This window comes from Ascaphus truei, chromosome 19 (assembly GCF_040206685.1).
Source record: "Ascaphus truei isolate aAscTru1 chromosome 19, aAscTru1.hap1, whole genome shotgun sequence".
NCBI classification, from domain to species: Eukaryota; Metazoa; Chordata; class Amphibia; order Anura; family Ascaphidae; genus Ascaphus; species Ascaphus truei.
In genome coordinates this window covers 30,473,505-30,495,735 of record NC_134501.1, presented here as the reverse complement: position 1 = coordinate 30,495,735, position 22,231 = coordinate 30,473,505, and the positions used below count along the sequence as shown (strand labels likewise).

At 43.4% G+C, this 22,231-nt stretch overlaps 1 protein-coding gene across 1 annotated transcript in view; it reads left to right on the top strand.

Moving 5' to 3' along the window:
- EXOC3L1 (exocyst complex component 3 like 1) overlaps positions 1–22,231 on the top strand; it is a 116,788-nt gene that overhangs the window by 33,601 nt on the left and 60,956 nt on the right. The window contains exons 3-8 of the mRNA XM_075577061.1: positions 1,306–1,525; positions 3,372–4,092; positions 8,413–8,530; positions 9,709–9,834; positions 19,216–19,316; positions 22,041–22,151. Coding sequence (XP_075433176.1) covers positions 1,306–1,525; positions 3,372–4,092; positions 8,413–8,530; positions 9,709–9,834; positions 19,216–19,316; positions 22,041–22,151 — 1,397 coding nt within the window. The remainder of the gene's footprint in view (positions 1–1,305; positions 1,526–3,371; positions 4,093–8,412; positions 8,531–9,708; positions 9,835–19,215; positions 19,317–22,040; positions 22,152–22,231) is intronic.

The following is a 22,231-nucleotide window of genomic DNA, read 5'->3' as shown; positions in this document are numbered from 1 at the left end:
ATAATGTCCCTTTGCGGGACGAAACGCGTTAGAGGTTTTTTCCTGTTCACCATTTTGTACCAATAAAGTTTTTTCTATACTAACGCTTTGTTGAGCCCTATGGAGTTTTTGCAGTGACCCGCCGGAATTTCTTCTTTGCTTCACATATTTTATTAAAGGATTACATTTAATAGGTATATATGCTTCTAACCTGTATATGAACTGTGGGATTTCCAAGTCCCAGGTTTCGAGAGACCAGCTGGCCACCAGGCATGGTGCTACTGTGTCTGCTCAGGTCCCGGACTTGAAAGCCTCAGGGATGCCAAGGTGTTAGAACAGGCGGGGTACTGGATTTACACTCAAGTACCCACGTCCTGGTATAACAAAGGGCTATCCCACCACCATTTGCCCATCCCCAGACTTGGAGGAGCCTGGCACAGCGGGAGGCTCAAAATGCTAAGAGGCAGAAGTGCCAGGTTGGCGCACGCCCCTTAGCAGAATTTAAATCAGTGCCCACCCGGCTTCAGAATACCGGCAAATCGGTGATAGGCTGGCAGAGAAATTCCCACGCGCTGATTGGCTGTAATGTTTTGTGAATGGGACTCCAAAACCTATAAGAAACCTAGCAGCCAATCAGGACCTCAGATTCTAAGCGCCAAACGGCCAGTGGCAAATTCAAGATCCCAAAAAGATGCTCTGAGAGAAATAGATGCGAGCCGGCTTCAGAGATTTCATGGCAAAACATTTTCTAAGTTCCGCTTTTCAGGGGCCAAGTTCTGAAATCGTAACCTAGCGGTCGCGGCTGGTACTACATGCCGAATTGAGTTCCAGACTTCATTTTGTAGCCATTTGGATTAGAAAAGTTTCGTTCGTTAGCCCAGATCCCCAGTAAGTGTGTTTTTCTATTGCATCTTCTATCTTTTTAAAGGTACATTACGAATACACATGATTTTATTACTCTCACCACTTGGTGGTCTGCGCTACACAGGAATTTCTTCATCCGGCAGGCTCTACCCTACAGATTCCGTCTCTCCAAATACTCTTACTACAAGATCCGAAGCAGCACCCAGTTCTCACCACTAACGCAACAATCACACAAGTGAGCAAGACACATCCGGCATAACACTGGTTACCTTTCTTTTTTGTTTGTCCTTCTCTGAACCAATATAATTATACAAATAGGGTGAGTATCACATTCAATTACAAAGTAACGAAGGTTGAACTCGATGGACATGTCTTTTTGTTCAACATAATCCCGCTATGTTCCTACGAGGGATGTCTTTGGGTTTATTGAAGCAGTGACCACCCTCCTTCCCTATCTTGTAGTCAGCAGTGAAGTCCTACCTGGAGGGTGTGGGTCAGGGCGTGTCCCAGCTGCGCACAGCACTGACGGAGGTACAGAACGTGCAGCAGGCTCTCGCAGAGTCCCAGGACATCTGGCGGGGGAGCGATGAGCTGCATAGCCATCTACAACCCATGCGACAACTGGAGATGGAGCACGTACAGCTGTCAGTGGTTATCCAAAGCCTGCCCTATATATACACAGGTCAGACAATGTACAAGGACAAGGTCTGTGTTCTACCCCCCTATTCTTGTCAGGACTATTAGCTGCAATAAGTTATTACTATTGGAGAAGGCTTCATGTCAGAAGAAAGGGTGGGTGAAAAGAAACGATATAAACACAGTTTGTGAAACTTTTTAATCATTTACCCAGCCTCTGGCTGTCCTAGGAATGTCTGCAGGAAAGGAAACCCCCCAATGACATACCACTGGAGAGGTAAATACAATCTCTCTCTGTAACATAGATATGTAGTACTGTAGGTTGGGATGCCCTTTATGGGACGCAACACACCTAAAGAAGAGACCAGTGAGGTTTGGAAAGCTTGATACCCTAATCTACAATACAGTACGAAGAACTCTAATGTTGGTCTCAAAAAGGTATTGCAACCTACCACTAACCTACAGATACTAGAACGTTAGACTGCTGGGAAAGCCAAATCTTAACTCCTTTGGTGCCAAGCATGGCTCACCCTGTGCTGTACTGCTATGTGTTGCTGACACCTATGGCAAAAAAGGGGTTCACACACCCCTAAAACACAGGTCCGAGGTCTGCAGCGTAAATCATTTGTAAATAAAATATACATACATATTCATTTTTCTTATTCCTCCTCCTGTAGAACTGTGTGTAATAGACGGCAGGATATAATGTTCGATAGCGTTATAGTTTCCTTGGGGTCATCGTGTCAATACGGTTATTGCTGGTGTAAGTAGGGCTATTCATGGAGTAAGGATCGGACTTCTGCATTACAACTATCAAAGTTTATATTTCCTATATCCATTCTTACACTGCCAAGGATGTCATTGTTGCTGTAATACGCTCAGTGTAGCATTTGCTAAGGTCTATGAAAGTCAGTATATCCTAACATGAGCAAAGTAACTTCCGACTAAGGGTATTATTCGATAGGCTCAGGAACAGGAGATCGCACCTTGATCAGCCTAAACCCCACATTAGGAAGAACCCTAATTTTACTATCTGGTATGCTCTGAGGCGTCTTCCCCGTGCTGGAGAAGCGATTAGCTCTATTCTTCCCATTGAGAGTCGATGGTTCGCCATTTCCTAGTGGTGGGTCACAAATGACCACTATTAGTTACATTTACAAACCTAAACTTACACTTCTTATTCTTAATCAGGGATAGCCTCACCCTTTTACCTTTTGTAACACAAATATGCAATCATTATTTTAAAAAAAGTGACACTTTAATGGCATTGTGATCACTGTGAATCCCCCACTTTCCACGAGACTTCTCACTATCGCAGTTGCTGGCATAGACCCTGTTAGACATTTCACAAGCTTTGCAACCCACCTTCGTCTGTCTCACTTTCATAACTCTGTGCTGAAAATACATAGGAGTAACCGAATAAACCTAATTTATGCCCTTATATATGTCAGGCCCAGAATATTTGTCTAATTTTTAAGATTGCTAATTAGATTAGGTTGATGGGACAGGTTGATCCAGTCCAGTTTTTAGGAGTCTCTTTTAACAATTGAGTGAAAGATCTACAAATCCCGTGATGGTTCAAGAAAGAGCTAAAACATTTCTGAACTGATTCAACCTGTGATGCCAACATAATGCTAGTTGGTAGCAATATTTGCCTTCAACAAGAAAAAATGGGTGTATATAGCGCTAAAAGAAGTCAAAATGACAATACAAGTGAAATAATGTGACCATACACAAAAATTTAAACTAGGCTGCCAGGTGATACTAACTCCAAGACACAGTTAGTAGAACAGAACACAAAATAAACAATACAAACCGGCGCCAATATTTGCCTTCAACTACAAAGACCAGCAGAAGGTCTCTGACTCTTTCTCCCTTTCTATTATTCACAGTTCCTGAGCTGGTTTCTCAGACTAGAAATCTCATTGAGAATCAACGTCTTCTGGAGGCTCATGTCCACTTAAGGGATCTGGAAAGCCTGCGGGACGATGTGCTATATCGATTGCAGAGAGTGGGCCCCTTAGCGGGCGCCAAGCTTGGTAACGGCGATGCTGGACTACATGGGGAAGATGCAGCAGAGCTGGTGCTGCAGTTCTTTGCTGGGGTTCAGGAGCTGAGTGAGGAGTTGGGTCATACTCTCTTCTCCCTGGCAAATTCAGCTATGAGCTTGGCTTGCTCAGATCCTTCTCTCCTCGTCTCTGCTGTCCGTATCATTGAACGTGAGGAGCATCTGGATGTTGAAGAATCGAGGGGGAAGCCACAACAGATCTGGAAGCCACCAGGACGACCCAAGCACTGGAGAGACAGCTTCTTCCAAGCCATGGAGAGGAGTGTGTGTGAGAGGCTGGTGGGCTCCGGGATGGAGGAGGAGAATATAAGCGCAGCAGGGCTAGCAAAACATTTGAAGGAGCTGCAGGGTAAGGTGCTGGCAGAGCTGGAGGCTGTGTGCTCTGTGCTTGCTCCTTGTTTCCCCCCACAGTATGAGCTGTGCCGAACTGTGGGCCTGATGTGTCACCGTGTCATCTCCCGCCACATTCGGGACATCCTTAGCTTTGAGCTGCATCACCCTGCACTCTACTGCCTGCTACACTGGACAATGATTGTGTACCCCAGGTAAAGAAGGGGTCTTGCAGGTGCACAATGAATGGGCGTATGTGCTGGTAGCTGTGAGTATTTCTGTACAACTGTGAATGACGTTTATGCTGTTTTGTGTGGGTTTTTGAGTGGCTTTGCATAGCTTTGTGTGACTTTGTAAATGTGTGCTTTTGTGTATCTAAGGGTTTACTGCATGCGTTTATAGCATTGCGTAGCAGATTGTGTGTCAGTTGTGTGACCTATATATAAAGCATCGCTGAAAGTAATTTTGTTGCACAAATGACGCACAGAAGAGTAACAAATGTGAAGCGTTGTGTGGCTCATGCATTCAATGTACTTTCACTAAGAATGATATGTCTAAAATAATTACATGTAACGCTTTCTCGTGCCATGAACACGTAAACATTTTCCATCAACCCTTTTCTTGGAGTAAAAGTCAAATGACACACAGATACCCAACAAGCTCTGAGAAACCCCAAACATTACCACATAATATGTATAAGTGTCAAAAGGAGTGCTAGTGGGCGTGGCTAAATGTACACAACAAAAACAAACAAACAAACACAGATGCCCAAAGCTACTTCCAATGTGACAAAAATACACAGTGCAATACCTATATATTCTCTTGGAAAAGGGTAATTTAGTTTAACCCTTTGGCCAAAGCGTCTTAAGTCTGCTGCCACTTCAAGGCATGACCTTTAGCAGGTCCTAACACTCACGTGACATCACTTGGTGTCTTGAGTTTATCGTGGACACTAATACTATTGGATTTCTATTGTGGTGGTATGCCAGGGTTACCAGTTTCTATCGGACCTGGAGTGATCGGGACACCGTTGTCTGCTGACATCAGTATTCTGCTGTTACTTACAGTCTCCGGGTGGTGTTCCACGAGCTTGCTGTGGTAGTGAATATTGGCGGATGCCCTCTCTTCCTGTACATACGGCTAACCACACAATATTACCAAAGATACCTTTATATGAATTGTTCTATATCCATCTTGTAAGTGTGCACTGTTTATCACACATCTATTTTATTAAAATTATACTATTCTATGTCTTGGAGGTTATTGCACTAGGGGGTGCGCTTTTTTCCTTTTCTCTTTTTTCTATAGTTATACCGGGGAGTGATACTCCTTTGGATGTAGCAGCCCCCTCATTATTTACTCTACTGGCTTTTGACTTTTTACTCCTATGAAGAGGAGTTCTATGACACTTTGTGTCTGATGCTTTCTGGACTGGACTTTGTTCATGTTGTGGTATATTTTTGATTATTCATTTATCATTAGATTTATGTGTTAGCGCTGTTGCTTTTCTCTGTTTTATATATATATATATATATATATATATATATATATATATATATATATATATACAGTGGTTGACAAATCACCAAAAAATCTACTCGCCACCTAGTACAAAACGTGTGCTGCTTGGGCCAATATTTACTCGCCCGGGGGTTAAATCCACTCGCCCGGGGCGAGCAAATGTATAGGTTTGTCGAACACTGTATATATATATATATATATATATATATATATATATATATGTGGTAATGTTTGGGGTTTCACAGAGCTTGTTGGGTATCTGTGTGTCTATTAACTATGTGCAGCTGATCTCAGCTGTTTTTGGGAGGGTAGTGACCCCTTCCCCCCCAAGGTTTAAGCTCGCCCCTCCCCACTTTCCAAGTTGGCATGTCAGTTTTATTTTGCTGGGTTACAGCAGATCCAATGTTTGACCATTCTTCCCCTAATTATTGAGGTAAATAGGAATTTTAACTCAGGGAGTGTTAGTACCTGCTAACGGCCAGAGGTTAAATTAAATTACCCTTTTTCAAGAGAATATATAGGTATGCACTGTGCATTTTTGTCACATTGGAAGTAGCTTTGGGCATCTTTGTTTGTTTTTTGTTGTGTAAAAGTCAAATGCAAAAGTAGACGCAAACAATTCTTAATGTGTTCATATGTTTGAACATGAGACACACATAGGAAGAATAAGAAAGAAGGAAAGAATAAGAAAACATGCAACTTGTAAGGGCATGAATAATGATATCCAAACATATGCTGCCAGAGGCGGACCGAGTGTGGTGTCAGTGGGTGTAGCCAGGAAGGGGGCGCGGTAACTACTTGCTCGGTCAACATGTTCCAGGCTTGGGGCCATTGTTCCGCAATAACAAGAAGGCACGGCCTATGTGTGCACTCACACACTGAGGCCTCTCAATGCCCGCCTGTGGTCTCCTCCCCATCGGGCCTGCCCGCCACTTCCCGCAGGAGTAGGGACAGCATCAGATGCACCCGGAACTTGTGCCGGGGAATAAAGGTTCCGGGAATGTCTGCTGTAACATGGGGTATGCCAGTGTGTGGAAAGCTTGTTAACAGAAATTGAAGGTTTTATTTACTAAACCCTGACTCATGGCAGCCTTACTCATATTAAGTGAGACTCACTTGTTTTGCCTTGGTTCTATAAATGGGGGGAAGGGGGCTCTGTTCATTGAACTTGCCCTGGAAGCCAAAATACCTAGTTCCCGCCTCTGTAAGCGGCAAAAATTTCAGTCGAGACTTACATTTTTTTTGATGCAATGAACAATTTCAATCAGTTTTTAGTAAATAAAATACCACTTGTGGTGCATGTGCATGTCTCAGAGAAGTCTGCAACACTGTATTTTCCCATTATCGCTTAGCAAACAGTGCTTCCACGGCAGCAAGAGATTCTGGGTAATGACACAACAGTGTCCCCCCCTTTACTTTTAATTCATTTTTAACATGAAACCCTATAAGCTTCTGCCTGCCGTATTATACAGCATCTGTTTTCAAAAAGCATTTCTTATGCATAGCCCCCTGTGCGTGCAATGTTATAGTATATATACAGTAGTTACATACAGTAGTAGATGAGGTTGAAAAAAGACATACGTCCAAGTTCAACCTATGCTAAATTTAGACGACGGATACTTTATCCTATATCCGTACTTACTTTACTGTATATAAATATCCAGAGGAAGGGAAACAAAAAAACTCCAGTGATATCATCCAATGATATCTCAGAAGGGGAAAAATAAATTAATTCCTGGCTCCAAGAATAGGCAATCAGATTACTCCCTGGATCAAATTCCTTCCCATGTATACTTATTGGTATATCCCTGTATACCTTTCCCATCTAAAAAGATGTCCAGCCTTTTTTTGAACAAATCTATTGTATCTGCCATCACAGTCTCCATGGGTAATGAATCCCACATTGTAACTGCCCTTACTGTAAAGAACCGTTTCCTTTGTTGCTGGTGAAATCTCCTTTCCTCCGACCTTAAGGGATGGCCCCGAGTCCTTTGTACTGCCCGTGGGATGAATAGTTATTTGAAAGCTTCTTGTACTGTCCCCGAATATATTTGTATATAGTTACCAAATCTCCTCTTAGACGCCTCTTTTTTAATGTAAATAAATCTAATTTAGCTAGTCTCTCCTCAGTCAGATTATCCATCCCCTTTGTTAATTTGGTGACTTTTCTCTGCACTTGCTCTAGTTCCATAATGCCTTTTCTAATTATACTGTATGTTGCTTAGACTAGCGGCTTGTGCAGCTTTACATTTTTGAGTAGTTTGGTTTGCAGGACTTGGTGCAATTTTGTGTTTCCGTATCTTACTGTATGTTCACCTTTGAAGTAGTTTTAGATGTTCAGTTGTGTTTGTTGAGTTGCTTCTACTTTAGAGATCACCCCGATATTCTGTCGTATTTATACAATTTCTGTACATAAGCCTCAGCAGTCTCTTTTTCAAATGTCAATGTGGAGACATGTTGCAGAGAAGATCTAGGCCAGGGGTGGCCTACTCCAGTCCTTAAGGGCCACCATCAGGTCAGGTTTTAAGGATATACCAGCTTCAGCACAAGGTGGCTCAATCGGAAATAAATACTCCATGCATTTTGGGCTGCATCTGGATAGGGAATCATGGAATAGTTAGGGGACATTTGAAGCCATGAATGTGAAATTAAAACGTGTTGCCAGAAGGGCCTGCAACATGTTGCAAATCAATTTGTGTGCATCATTTTGCAAATCTCGCCAAGATGTCATGCACAGAGGTGGAGCAGATGTTGAGTTTAATGAGTAACTTCACTGCAGCAGTGTGCTTGATGTATATCACCTATGTCAGGGGTGGCCAACTCCAGTCCTCACGGCCACTAACAGGTCAGGTTTTTAGGATATCCCTGTTTCAGCACAGGTGGCTCAGTCGTTGACTGTGCCGCTGATTGAGCCACCTGTTCTGAAGCAGCAATATCCTGAAAACCTGACCTGTTGGTGGCTCTTGAGGACTGACTTTGGCCACCCGTGACCTATGTCTTTTTATATCTAACAGTGAGGAGATGATGGGGCACCATGACGTGCTTGCTGAGGTGGATCTTTCAGAGCTGCGACCCCTCATTTCTGCCGAGGTGATGGAAGAGCAGCTTAATCGATACACGCGCAGTATGAGGGTGAGTGTAACACGAGGGGCTGTGCTGTGCAACATGTCACCGCATTTCATGGCGAGAGGCACCGTGGATGATTGGAAGAGGTCTCTGGAGTGTGGTCATTACTTTGACCTGATGCCAGAGGAAGCCACAGCTATTCCTGGTTTCAAACCTGCCAACCCCAATAGATTTTCTGCAATGGGAGTAGCCAAGTCAAAACTGGTCAAACCTGTCCCTCTGTCAATGATAAGTGCTGGGACATAGGTGCAAGCAGGACTCAGGTGGTAGCCTTAGTAGTGAGAGAGTGACACCATGTTCCAGACCTAAGCCATTGGTAGGGAGGTGCAAAAAGCTTGAGATCATTTTAGCTGTATTAATTTAAATGGGGCTGAACTCTTCCCTTGAAAGATGTCTTTACAGTGTATTAAATATTGGATATCTGTGTCCAGACTCCCTTAGCTGGATTAGCTACTCCCTCTTGCTAGAAGCAGAAACACAGTTGAGACACAGGATTAGGACAAAAGCTGGACTTTTAGAAAAGACAGGGTACACCAACAGATCTAAATACTGTAGGGATACTTCTGAACTTCCTTAATACTAGTCTAGCCCTCTTTATGCAGGGGGCAACCCCCTGATCAAACATATGAATTTGGTAGCTGTCCGTGGTACTGAAGTTGTTGAGTTAGGCTGCGTCCCCGCTAGCGCTGAGCAGGCGGCGCTTGCGGCGGTTACTTACATATATAGATATATGTAAGTCCCCGCTCACGCTGTGCGAGAGTATAAAAAATTATACTTTCCAGCGCGCTCAACTACCCGCAATGCCCCCCCCCCCTGCAGGACACCCGGCGCTCATGCTTGGAGCGCTCTCCAAGCATGAGCACGCTCAGCGCCAGCGGGGACTCAGCCTAAGTCAGGTGCTGTAGCAATATACTGTACCTACTGTAACATAGCTTTCTGATAACCTGGGAATCAGGTGAGTACCTCCCACCAACACCACAAACTTTGTTTAAAGATTCCTATGAACAATTTGAATGACTACTGTACAAACCATTATGACCAAGAAGCATTGTACCACATTAGGAATATATACTGCACATCCTAAAGCTTCCAGTATATAACAAAATGGCTATTTGCACTGTATTTGCATTGGGATAGTGGTTATCTGTCCCCTTGATAGTTTGACCAGTGGTTCTGTGTTACAGACGTGCTTGGGTCAGTGGATGCAGAAGGCGCTGGAGGTAGAATATACAGACTGGTTCAGAAATCAGGAGCCAGACAGAGACCAGGATGGGATGTACCTATCCAGTCTTCAGCACCTTATTATGCAGGTGTGGGAAACTGACATTCTGTCCTATGCTGCTTAATATTATATTATATTGCCTTATACTGATTCAGATAACATTATAATTCTTAATATGGGCTTAAACTGCCTTATATGGACTCAATGTTTTTAATACCTCCTGCTGGCTATGAGTACCTTGTAATGACTAAACACTGACTGTCATGGTCCTACGCTGTCTCCTACTCTACTGTCTTAACCTGATTTACATGGCTCTATACTGACTCGTTGCCCTTTTACTGCCACCTTATTAACTATCAGTGCTCTCTGTTGACATTATACTACCCATGTTCCCAATAAAAAACACAACTGTAGCACTTAAAAGATGGAATTTCTCAGTGTTGCACTTTTGTAAATATGATACCAATACTAGAAAGTCCAGTCTCCTGAAGACTTGAAGGCTTGTTCAAAACGTCCCTCGTAATAAATGTCCCCAAATGATGTCTTCTATGGCGCTGGAATCCTGGAATCTTCTTATCTCTCCATCGAATATACAGGAACAAAATATAACAATAAAAGGGCTTCAATAGGTATAGAAATTCTTGAATACCTATCACCACCTAATTGTGATGTCTTACTTGATATAATATATTATATATATATATATATATATATATATATATATATATATGTCAATGGAGAGTAGTTGGCACTTACGTGTATGCAGTAAAAGGTAGGTGCATGGCCCTTAGCAGTAGTAAAGGTATGTGGGTATGTAGCACACCAAAACAGTGCAAATAAATGAAAAAAAATGCGATACTTGCGCACAATGCCGGAGCTCCTGGTTGAAGGATGGCCTATCTGCAGCAATCCAAGTATATAGCAACAGGAAAGATGATCCAGGACTCCACGGGTTTTTAGCAAAATAATTTATTCATAATACACAACGTTTCGGCCTCACTTAGGCCTTTGTGACTTGACAAAGGCCTAAGTGAGGCCGAAACGTAGTGTATTATGAATAAATTATTTTGCTAAAAACCCGTGGAGCCCTGGATCATCTTTCCTGTTGCCTTAGCAGTAGTAAACAGACAGGGGTGTTCCTCACAGGAGTGGTGCAACCGCAGCAACGCAGTAGGAACGAGACAGCACTCAGAGATAATTTTCAAAAAGATTGTATTAGAGTAGGTGGCACAAATGCATTTGTGTCACCTACTTACATAGTTACATAGTTACATAGTAGATGAGGTTGAAAAAAGACGTACATCCATCAAGTTCAACCTATGCTAAATTTAGACAACAGATACTTTATCCTATATCTATACTTAATTATTGATCCAGAGGAAGGCAAACAAATAACCCCAGATATCCAATGATATCTCATAAGGGGAAAATAAATTCCTTCCTGACTCCAAGAATTGGCAATCGGATTAATCCCAACATATTTCCCATGTATACTTATTTGGTATATCCCTGTATACCTTTCCTATCTATTGTATCTGTCATCACAGTCTCCATGGGTAATGAATTCCACATTTTAACTGCCCTAACTGTAAAGGACCCTTTCCTTTGTTGCTGGTGAAATCTCTTTTCCTCCAGCCTTAAGGGATGCCCCGAGTCCTTTGTACTACCAGTGGGATGAATAGTTCTTTTGAAAGCTCCTTGTATTGTCCCCGAATATATTTGTATATAGTTATCACATCCCCTCTTAGACGCCTCTTTTCTAATGTAAATAAACCTAATTTAGCTAGTCTCTCCTCATAAGTTAGATTGTCCATCCCCTTTATTAATTTGGTGGCTTTTCTCTGGACTCTCTCTAGTTCCATAATGTCTTTTCTTAGGATTGGTGCCCAAAATTGTACTCCATATTCAAGGTGAGGTCTTACTAATGCTTTGTAAAGGGGCATAATTATGTTTACTTCCCTTCCATCCATTGTCCGTTTGATGCAAGATAAGATCTTGTTTGCCTTTGCAGCTACTGCATGACTTTGGGCACTATTGCTAAGCCTGCTGTCTACAAGCACTCCTAAATCCTTCTCCATCAAGGATTCCCCCAATTTATCCCCATTTAATTTGTAATTCGCCTTTTTATTCTTGCATCCCAAATGTATAACCTTACATTTATCTGTATTTAACCTCATCTGCCATTTACCTGCCCACGTTTCCAGTCTCTCCAAGTCCTTCTGAAGAGAAATTACATCCTGCTCTGATTCTATTACCTTACACAATTTAGTATCATCAGCAAAGATGGAGACTTTGCTCTCGATGCCAACCTCAAGGTCATTAATAAACAAGTTAAAAAGCAGGGGTCCCAGTACCGATCCCTGAGGTACTCCACTCACGACTTTAGCCCAACCTGAAAAAGTTCCATTTATGACAACCCTCTGCTGTCTGTCCTTTAACCAGTTTTCAATCCAGGTGCATATATTATTACTGAGTCCAATTTGATTTATTTTGTACACCAACCTCTTGTGTGAAACTATATCAAAAGCCTTTGCAAAATCTAAGTAGACCACATCAACTGCATTACCCTGGTCTAAATTCCTACTTACCTCCTCAAAGAAACAAATAAGGTTAGTTTGGCAAGATCTATCCTTCATAAATCCATGCTGACTATTACTAATAATTTTGTTTTCCATTAGGTATTCCTGAATATTATCCCGTACTAAACCTTCAAGTAGTTTCCCTACTATTGAAGTCAGGCTTACAGGTCTGTAATTCCCCGGTTGTGTTCTAGCTCCCTTTTTCAATATAGGCTATTACTGAGCTTAACTCCTTGAGAACTCTTGGATGTATGCCATCGGGGCCAGGTGCCTTATTTACTTTAATTTTTTCAAGTCGCTTATGAATTTCTTCCTCAGTTAACCAATTGTTCATTATGGAGATTGTGGCTTCCTCCTGCGGCACTACTATTGAACTTGATTCTTCCCTGGTAAACACAGAGGCAAATAATTTGTTTAATACCTCTGATTTTTCCTTATCTCCAATAATCTGTCTACCCATCTCACACTGAAAGGGTCCTATATTTTCTTGTCTCATTTTTTTGTTATTAAGGTACTTAAAGAACATTTTAGGGTTGACCTTACTTTCTATTGCAATCCTTTTTTCATTATCCATTTTCGCTAATTTGATTGCCCTTTTGCAATTTTTGTTACATTCCTTATAATTCGGATACGATGTCTCTGTCCCTTCTGACTTAAATAATCTAAACGCCTTCCTCTTCTTGACAATTTCCTCCCCTACCTGTTTATTTAGCCACATTGGTTTATTTAGCCACATTGGTTTTGACGTAATTATTTTATACTTATTACCCAAGGGTATACACTGATAAGTGTTCTTTTCTAACAATGTTTTTAAGACTGCCCATTTACTTTCTACATTTTTCCTTGCAAAAACATCATCCCCGTGTATTACTTGTAGATTAGACCTCAGTTTATTAAAATCTGCCTTTCTAAAGTTTAAGGTCTTTGTTGAACCCAAGTAATCTGTTTTTTGATAATTTATTTCAAATGAGACCATGTTATGATCACTGTTACCCAAATATTCCCGGACTTTAATATTTGTTATTACTTCTACATTGTTTGATATGACCAAATCCAGTCCTGCCCCTTTCCTGGTTGGCTCCTCAATAATTTGAGTCATATAATTGTCTTTAAGCACCCCCAAAAACCTGTTTCCTTTTGTTGTAATGCTAATCACATTGCCCCAGTCTATGTCTGGATAATTAAAATCCCCCATTATGCAAACATGACCCAGTTTTGATGCCTTCTCCATTTGCAAAGTATTTTAGCTTCCTCAATCTCGCAGATATTTGGTGGTTTATAGCATATTCCCACAAACATTTTCTTTATACTTTTACCTCCACTGCTAATTTCTATCCACAAAGTATCTACATTTTCATCATTTCCTTCAAAAACATCATCCCTTAACATAGGTTTTAGATCCGGTTTAACATATAAACATACTCCACCTCCCCTTCTATTTGTTCGATCCTTCCGAAAAAGGGAATAACCCTCTAAATTAACTGTCCAGTCGTGAGTTTCATCCCACCATGTTTCAGTAATGCCTATGATGTCATACTGCTCCCTTGCAGCTATTAATTCAAGCTCCCCCATTTTATCTGTCAGGCTTCTTGCATTAGCAAGCATGTATTTAAGGTTTTTTTCAGCCTGTACTATTATCTTATCTGCTCCTTCCTTTCTGCGCCCACGTGGTTTAGTCTTTAGAAGTTTTCTAGTATTAACTGTATTTACTATGGGTGTCTCACTTCTTGTCAAACTTGCACTTGCCTCCATTCTACTTCCATACCACCTTGTATCCTCCTCTATTCCATTTAGTTCATTATCTGTTTCATTCCCCTCCCCCCTCCATCCTAGTTTAAAATCTCCTCCAACCTTTTTAGCATTCTCCCCCCTAGCACAGAAGATTCCTCTTCATTGAGGTGCAATCCGTCCCTAGAATATAGATGGCACCTCTCAGAAAAGGAGTCCCAGTGCTCTAAAAACCAAAACCCCTCCTTCCTGCACCACTTTCTTAGCCATGCATTAACCTCCCTGATCTCTGACTGTCTCCCTGCGGTAGCGCATGGCACTGGTAGTATTTCAGAAAATACAATCTTTGGAGGTCCTTGCCTTAAGATTTTGGCCTAGATCCCTGTAATCATTTTTTTAGGACCCTCCATCTTTCTCTAACTTTGTCATTGGTGCCAACATGTACCAAGCCCGCCGTGTCAATCCCAGCCCCCCCCTAACAATCTGTCTACCCGATCCGCAATGTGCCGAACCCGAGCACCCAGGAGAAAACAAACTGTTCGGTTCATGCAGTCATGGCAACAGATTGCCCTATCTACGTTCCTAATAATGGAGTCCCCTACCACCACAATCTGTCTTTGTATCTGAGCAACCTGAGTCCCCTCTGTGCTGGAAGAACTATTCCCCTGGCTGCTATAGGAATTAGTCTCCCCCAGCCTTGCCATTTCTGCCCCGACATTCCCAATATCTTCACTCAACATGGCAAATCTATTGGGATGGGTCAGCTCAGAAACGACCTGCCTCTCCCTATTGCCCCTGCTTCCCCTTCTAACTGTCACCCAGTAATAAAATCTTTTTGAAAATTACCTCTGAGTGCTGTCTCGTTCCTACTGCGTTGCTGCGGCTGCACCACTGCTGTGAGGAACACCACTGTCTATATATATATATATATATATATATATATATATATATATATATATATATATATAGTCAGATAAGTATCCCCCTGAGGAAGGTCCCATTCTGTAGGACCGAAACGTTGGGTTTCTGGATGTATTTTTGCTTTCACTAATACACTTTGATTTTCAACATTGAGTGCTGTCTCTTGTTTACCAATCCTTGGAACGGTAACGTATAACTATATATATATATATATATATATATATATATATATATATATATATATATATATATATATATATATATATATATATATATATATATATATATATATAGCAAATGGAAATATTACTGTATGTTCATTTGCATGTCTTAGACAGGTCTGCAACCCTGTCTTTCACCATTATCGCACAGCACTTACACTGCCGCATATATAATACTAGCTGAGAGCCCCGGCGTTGCCCGGGATGTTTGTGGTGTGGGTGTGGCATTTGGGTGAGGAGTGGTCAACGCGGCCCATGTGCGGTGGTAGTGCTGCTGTGGCTGTACTGATGGTGATTGTATCGGTGTGCTGATTTTGGAGGGTTTGGTGCTGATGTGGGGGTGCGGATGTGGGGGTGCGGATGTGGGTGTGCCGATGGGGGAGGTGCAAAGGTGCCGATGTGTGGGTGCTGATGGTGTTGATGGGGGCTGGGAATGGCGGGGAGCCGAGAATGCCAGTGTGCTGGGGGGGCATGGGATAGCGGTGTGCTGATGTGGTTTTGCTGGGGATAGTGTGTGTGTGTATACGTGTGTGTGTATACACACGTGTGTGTGTATACACGTGTGTGTGTATACATGTTTGTGTGTGTGTATACATGTTTGTGTGTATACATTGTATGTGTGTGTGTATACATGTGTACGTGTGTGTGTGTGTATACGTGTGTGTATACGTGTGTGTATACACATGTGTGTGTATACACATGTGTGTATAGACGTGTATACACATGTGTGTGTAGACATTGTGTGTATGTATATATTGTGTGTGTGTGTATACATGTGTACGTGTGTGTATACACATGTGTGTATACACATGTGTATACACATGTGTGTATACATGTTTGTGTGTGTCTATACATGTTTGTGTGTATACATAGTATGTGTGTGTGTGTGTGTGTGTACATGTGTGTGTGTGTACATTTGTGTGTGTGTACATTTGTGTGTGTGTATACATGTTTGTGTGTGTGTATACATGTTTGTGTGTGTGTATACGTGTGTGTATACATGTGTGTGTATACACGTGTGTGTGTGTGTGTATACATGTGTGTGTGTATACAGTATGTGTACATGTGCGTGTGTGTATGTCTCCATGTGTGTGTATACACATGTGTATATACACATGTGTATACACGTGTGTATACACGTGTGTATACATGTTTGTGTGTATACATAGTATGTGTGTGTGTGTGTATACATGTGTGTGTGTACATTTGTGTGTATACATGTTTGTGTGTGTATACACGTGTGTATGTGTGTGTGTGTGTGTGTGTGTATACATGTGTGTGTATACATGTGTGTGTGTATACATGTGTGTGTGTATACATTATGTGTATGTATACATGTGTGTGTGTGTGTGTGTGTGTACATGTGCGTGTGTGTATGTCTCCATGTGTGTGTGTATGTCTCCATGTGTGTGTGTACGTGTACATGTGTGTGAGTATACGTGTACATGTGTGTGTGTGTACGTGTCTACGTGTACATGTGTGTGTGTGTCTACGTGTACATGTGTGTGTGTCTACGTGCGTGTGTATACGTGTGTGTCTACGTGTATGTGTGTATACGTGTGTGTGCGTATACGTGTGTATGTGTCTCTACGTGTGTGTGTGTGTGTCTACGTGTGTGTGCGTATACGTGTGTGTGTGTCTACGTCTGTGTGTGTGTCTACGTGTGTGTGTGTACACGTGTGTCTACGTGTGTGTTTGTACGTGTGTGTTTGTACGTGTGTGTGTGTCTACGTGTGTGTGTGTGTGTGTATACGTGTGTGTACGTGTGTGTGTGTGTGTAAACGTGTGTGTCTGTGTGTATACGTGTGTGTCTGTGTGTATACGTGTGTGTCTGTGTGTATACGTGTGTGTCTGTGTGTATACGTGTGTGTCTGTGTGTATACGTGTGTGTCTGTGTGTATAGGTGTGTATAGGTGTGTGTGTGTGTATAGGTGTGTGTCTGTGTGTATAGGTGTGTCTGTGTGTCTGTGTGTCTACGTGTTTCTTTGTGTCTACGTGTGTCTGTGTGTCTACGTGTGCCTGTGTGTATACGTGTGTGTGTGTATACGTGTGTCTGTATAGGTGTGTGTGTGTGTGTGTGTGTGCGTGTGTGTCTGTCTACGTGTGTGTGTGTCTGTCTACATGTGTGTGTGTGTCTACATGTGTGTGTCTGTGGACGTGTGTGTGTGCCTACATGTGTGTGTGTGTGTGTGTGTGTGTGTGCCTACATGTGTGTGTGTGTGTGTGTGTCTCTGTGTATGTGTATGTGTATGTGTATGTATATATATATATATATATATATATATATATATATATATATATATATATATATATATAGTGTGTGTGTGTGTGTATGGAGGGTTGAGGCTGGCAATGAAGGAATGGGGGGGTGTGGGGGGAGAGCTGCTTACCTTGCAGTCGGCAGCATGTTCCTCGAGGTGAGGCCTCCTGCAGGGCGGGAGCCCCCCCGCTGCCTCCGGCTCGAGGTGAGGCCTCCTGCAGGGCGGGAGCCCCCCCGCTGCCCTCCGGCTCGAGGTGAGGCCTCCTGCAGGGCGGGAGCCCCCCCGCTCGAGGTGAGGCCTCCTGCAGGGCGGGAGCCCCCCCGCTGGCCTCCGGCTCGAGGTGAGGCGGCGGTGCCGAGGAGCGTTGCAGGCGGCGCCGGGTAGGCTGGTCTTTGCTGTGAGGGGGGTGGGAGAGGTGAGCCGGTGCCGAGGAGCGTGCGGCGAGGCCCGTGGGTATGCTGCCTCACCCATCCGGCCGCTCCCACGTGGATGTGAGGCGGGAGGCAGCGTGTTGTGGCCGCTCCCCCGCGTGTGTCCCGGGCGCTCGCTCCGCTCCCCCGCTGACTGTAGCGGCGCCGGGGTGTGAGCTTGGGGGGGGGGGGTGTGAGCTTGGGGGGGGGGTGTGAGCTTGGGGGGGGGGGGTAAGCTTGGGGGGGGGTGAGGTGTGTGTGAGCTTGGGGGTAGGGGGGGGGTGTGTGTGTGTGTGTGTGTGTGTGTGTGTGTGTGTGTTTTTTTTTTTTTTTTTTTTTTTTTGTGGACCTTTGGCCCGTCACTCCGCCTCAGGGGCGGGCCAAGGGGGTGGTGTGAGTGTGTGAGGCCAATGAGAGGTGTGCGGGGGCGGGCGGCCCAAGGGACCAATGAGATTGCCGCTAGGGACACCGGACATCCAGGCAGGCAAACATACAGTGCTTTCACTAATATAGTATAAGATCCAGACATCACAATTAGGTGGTGATAGGTATTCAAGAATTTCTATACCTATTGAAGCCCTTTTATTGTTATATTTTTTCCTGTATATTCGACGGAGAGATAAGAAGATTCCAGGATTCCAGCGCCATAGAGGACTTCATTTGGGAAGATATACTACCCATGTTGACTTACTCTCCTATAATGGCTCCCTGTCCCACACTGACCATATACCACATCTTCCAAGTTGCTGCCCTCTAGTATCTGCCCAATACTGTGGCATACTGACTCGCACTATTCATACTGATTCACACTGTTTTATAAGACCTCATACTGTCGCACACATCTCTATACAGCCCTTCTCTGACTTATAAATGACCCCTTACTACCCACACCACCAATTGTACTATACTAATCCAATGACTGATGCTATATTTTACTGGTCTCGTAATAATTATCACTGCCTCATAGTAGTTCAGTGCCCTACATACCAACCCGTCACCGACTTAACCTGCTTGATAGTAATCCATGTCTTACGGCCCTTTGCTGATACTGACTAAAGTTAGAGAGGCCCATATTAACTCCACATCTGTGCTGTTGACACCTCATACTCTCTTGCACATATATCATATCGGAACATACTATCCAGTACTAAACTTAATACAACCAGCACTTGATATCAACCAGTCACACTGATCAGGACATGCAAGCTCCTATGACTCCTTAAACTGACTTAGTCTCTCTTGTGCTTTGCTATACTGACCCCAGACTAACTCCAACTGCTCCAAAATGTCCCTCAACGAGATGATGCAGGCTATTTCATCTACGCAAATGTATCTTTCTCCTCTATCAGATGCTGGCTGAGAATGTGCAGGTGGCCTCAGTCCTGTGCGTGTCCCTGGAGAGCCGGGTAAGAAGTGCAGCAATGCAGGAAATGGATAACTGCTTGGTATGGTAAGTGAGGATGGAAGTCATGTCCATGGCCATCACCCCACCAATTTATTATTAATTACTAAACAACCTCCCCTAGAGGTGTGACCCAGAAATATATACTATCACTGTTGATGGCTTTTATTAGGAGCAGAACGGACTATGCATGTGTTCTAGTAAAAGTGAACAAATGAGGAACTTTGATATTAATCCGATCCTTTTGTTCTCTTGAGGACATCAGTTGATGTTGAAAAATATGGTCACTTTGCTTTATTATGGAACTCAGCGTAATTGTGCTGTAATCTACTACAGTTATTCTGTGGCCAAAATGTGGCATCAGTCCTCGTTTTCAGTTGCATGTGGCTGCAATTTTTATATTGCTTTCAGTCTCAAAAATTAGGGCATGCACTCCAAGTGGTTGTACTTCTCAAGGCAGGGCTGGTGCAAAGGTATTTGGTGTCCTAGGCGAAGTTTCAGCTTGTGCTCCCCCCTCACCCCCCTGCCGCACACACAATTAACTTTCTCAAATGTTGTATCGATTTAACTGATAAGTTAAAATGTTATACCTAATAGATTTTTTCTAACATTCATACACACTCCTCCCCGTCATTCTCTCTCCCCCTTCATTCTCCCCACTCTCTGTCATTCTCGTTCCCCCCTCTCCCTGTCACTCTCCCCTTCTCTCTCCCTCTCTCTGGGCCATTCTATAGTGTGTGCGCGCGTGCGTGCCTGTGCGAATGCGCGTGCACGTGACGCACACTTATTGTGTGTATAGAGTCTGTGCGACAGGCTGGAAAGGTAGTGTGTGTGTGTATGTGTGTGTGTGTTATAAATATGTTTTAAATAAATTAAATTAAATAATTTATTAACATTGTACATACATACATACACATACACACACATATAAACGAGACAACGAGTATTCTAAAGCTTGCCTTAATCTAGCGCGGTTCGACAAGGAGAGATGGAGCACTACAGGAAAAAATTGCTAGAGAGTGTGTTCCCAATAAAAAGGTTTAATGGATCAGAGCATGGTACACAAAAACGAGCCCTAGGGCCCCCACCAACGCGTTTCGAGCTTCTGCTCTTTGATCTAGCCCGGTTACATGCTGGGTACATGCTGGGTGTAACCTGACTAGTTTAAGGCATTTCTGCATTGACTAATGACCCATCGGATTAACAAAGCAGGGGTCCCTGGCAGTCCCATTCAGTTTGAATGGGACTGCCGGGGACCCCCGCTGTTAATCTGATGGGCCATTAGTCAATGCAGAAATGCCTTAAACTTGCCTTAAACTAGACCCAGCATGTACCCAGCATGTACCCAGCATATACCTGGGTCTTTTTGCCGATTGCCACTGGTTTGTGTTAGAATAACCGTCGGCACTACAGTATACATACATTTCAGCGAGAGGCGCAAATTCTTTATTTTACTCATCTTCCCCCTGTCAGCTGGTTCTACGCACAATTCCGTGCCCGTGCGTGGCACCATTATAGAAAGGCTGACTAACCTCAGCCAACTAAAACTGCCATGCGCACGCACGGCGTAGCAAGCGTGCGCATTATAGACCAGCCCTCATTCTCTCTACCCTCTCCCTTTCTCCCATCTCTCTCTCACTCCCCCCTCTCTCTGTCATTTGCTCCCCCCTCTCTCTGTCATTTTCTCCCCCTCTTTCTCTGTCATTCGCCCCCGCCTATCTCTCTGTCATTCTCTCCCCCCCTCCCCCCGCTCTGTCATTGCTGGGTGCAAATGCTTGTTGAAAACACTGCGATATCAGAATAAAAGGGAGCAGCCAAAAGAAATCCAACCCCTCCCAAGTCTCATCTCATCTATGTTTACAAACTAACTTTGAAAAATGATTTTAAAATACGTTTTGGGGTCAGATTTTGGTTTAAAAAAAGGCATCAGCCACACAGATGTAACCCTAAATATATCACTGCTATTCATACACTTTGTGCCTACGAGGGATTGCCCCTTTAAAGGTGCAATCTCATATAGCAAGCAATGAAACAAATATCGGACAATTATCCAGATTTAACCACCTGAACATGTCACAGCCATTGGTGTGTGTTTGTACGTGTGTATATATATATGTGTGTGTGTATATATATATGCCATTGGTATATTTCTGTCTCGGGTGGGACTGAATCTTTAACAAACAGACCCTATATTTTCCAATCCTCATGTCTCCTCCTGAGGTGCTATAGCCAAGGATTTAAAAATTATTTTAGGTGTGAGATGTTGGGGAAAAAAAGATCCTCAATTACAATCAAAAACATCAAAATCAAAATACAATATCAGTGACAAAACACAAAGAAGTTTCACTTAGGACATGCTTACTGTTTTAACATTTCCCTTTTAAAATGTACCAGCGATTACCTAATATTCAAAATGGCTCTTTTTCATTGCAGATTGCCTTTATTTTTTTAGAGGGTTGTGTGTGTGTCCCCTTCTGCATGCATGTCCCCTTGCTTTTGTACGCGTCCCCTTGCTTTTGTACGCGTCCCCTTGCTTCTGCACGCGTGTCCCCTTCTTCTGCACGCATGTCCCCCTGCTTCTGCACGCGTGTCCCCTTGCTTCTGCACGCGTGTCCCCCTGCTTCTGCACGCGTGTCCTCTTGCTTCTGCGCGTGCAACCTGTTGGTGGCCCTTGAGGACTGGAGTTGGCCAACTCTGCTCTAGAGAGTCCCGACCATCAAGCCTTGGTAACACTGCCATTCGTATCTTTTCTTAACCCTTCCCATTCCCCAGGTTACGAGAGGCACTGGTAAAATATGGTATTGAACATATGAAGGACCGTACATCCCCAACATTTTATAAGCCCTACCTACTGGCAACAATCAATGGCTGCACTGCTCTGAGGTAAGACCTGGCCACCTGGATGACCTAACCTCAACCCCCAACTCCTTAATCCTAACCACTTCCCACATGGGGTCTTCTTC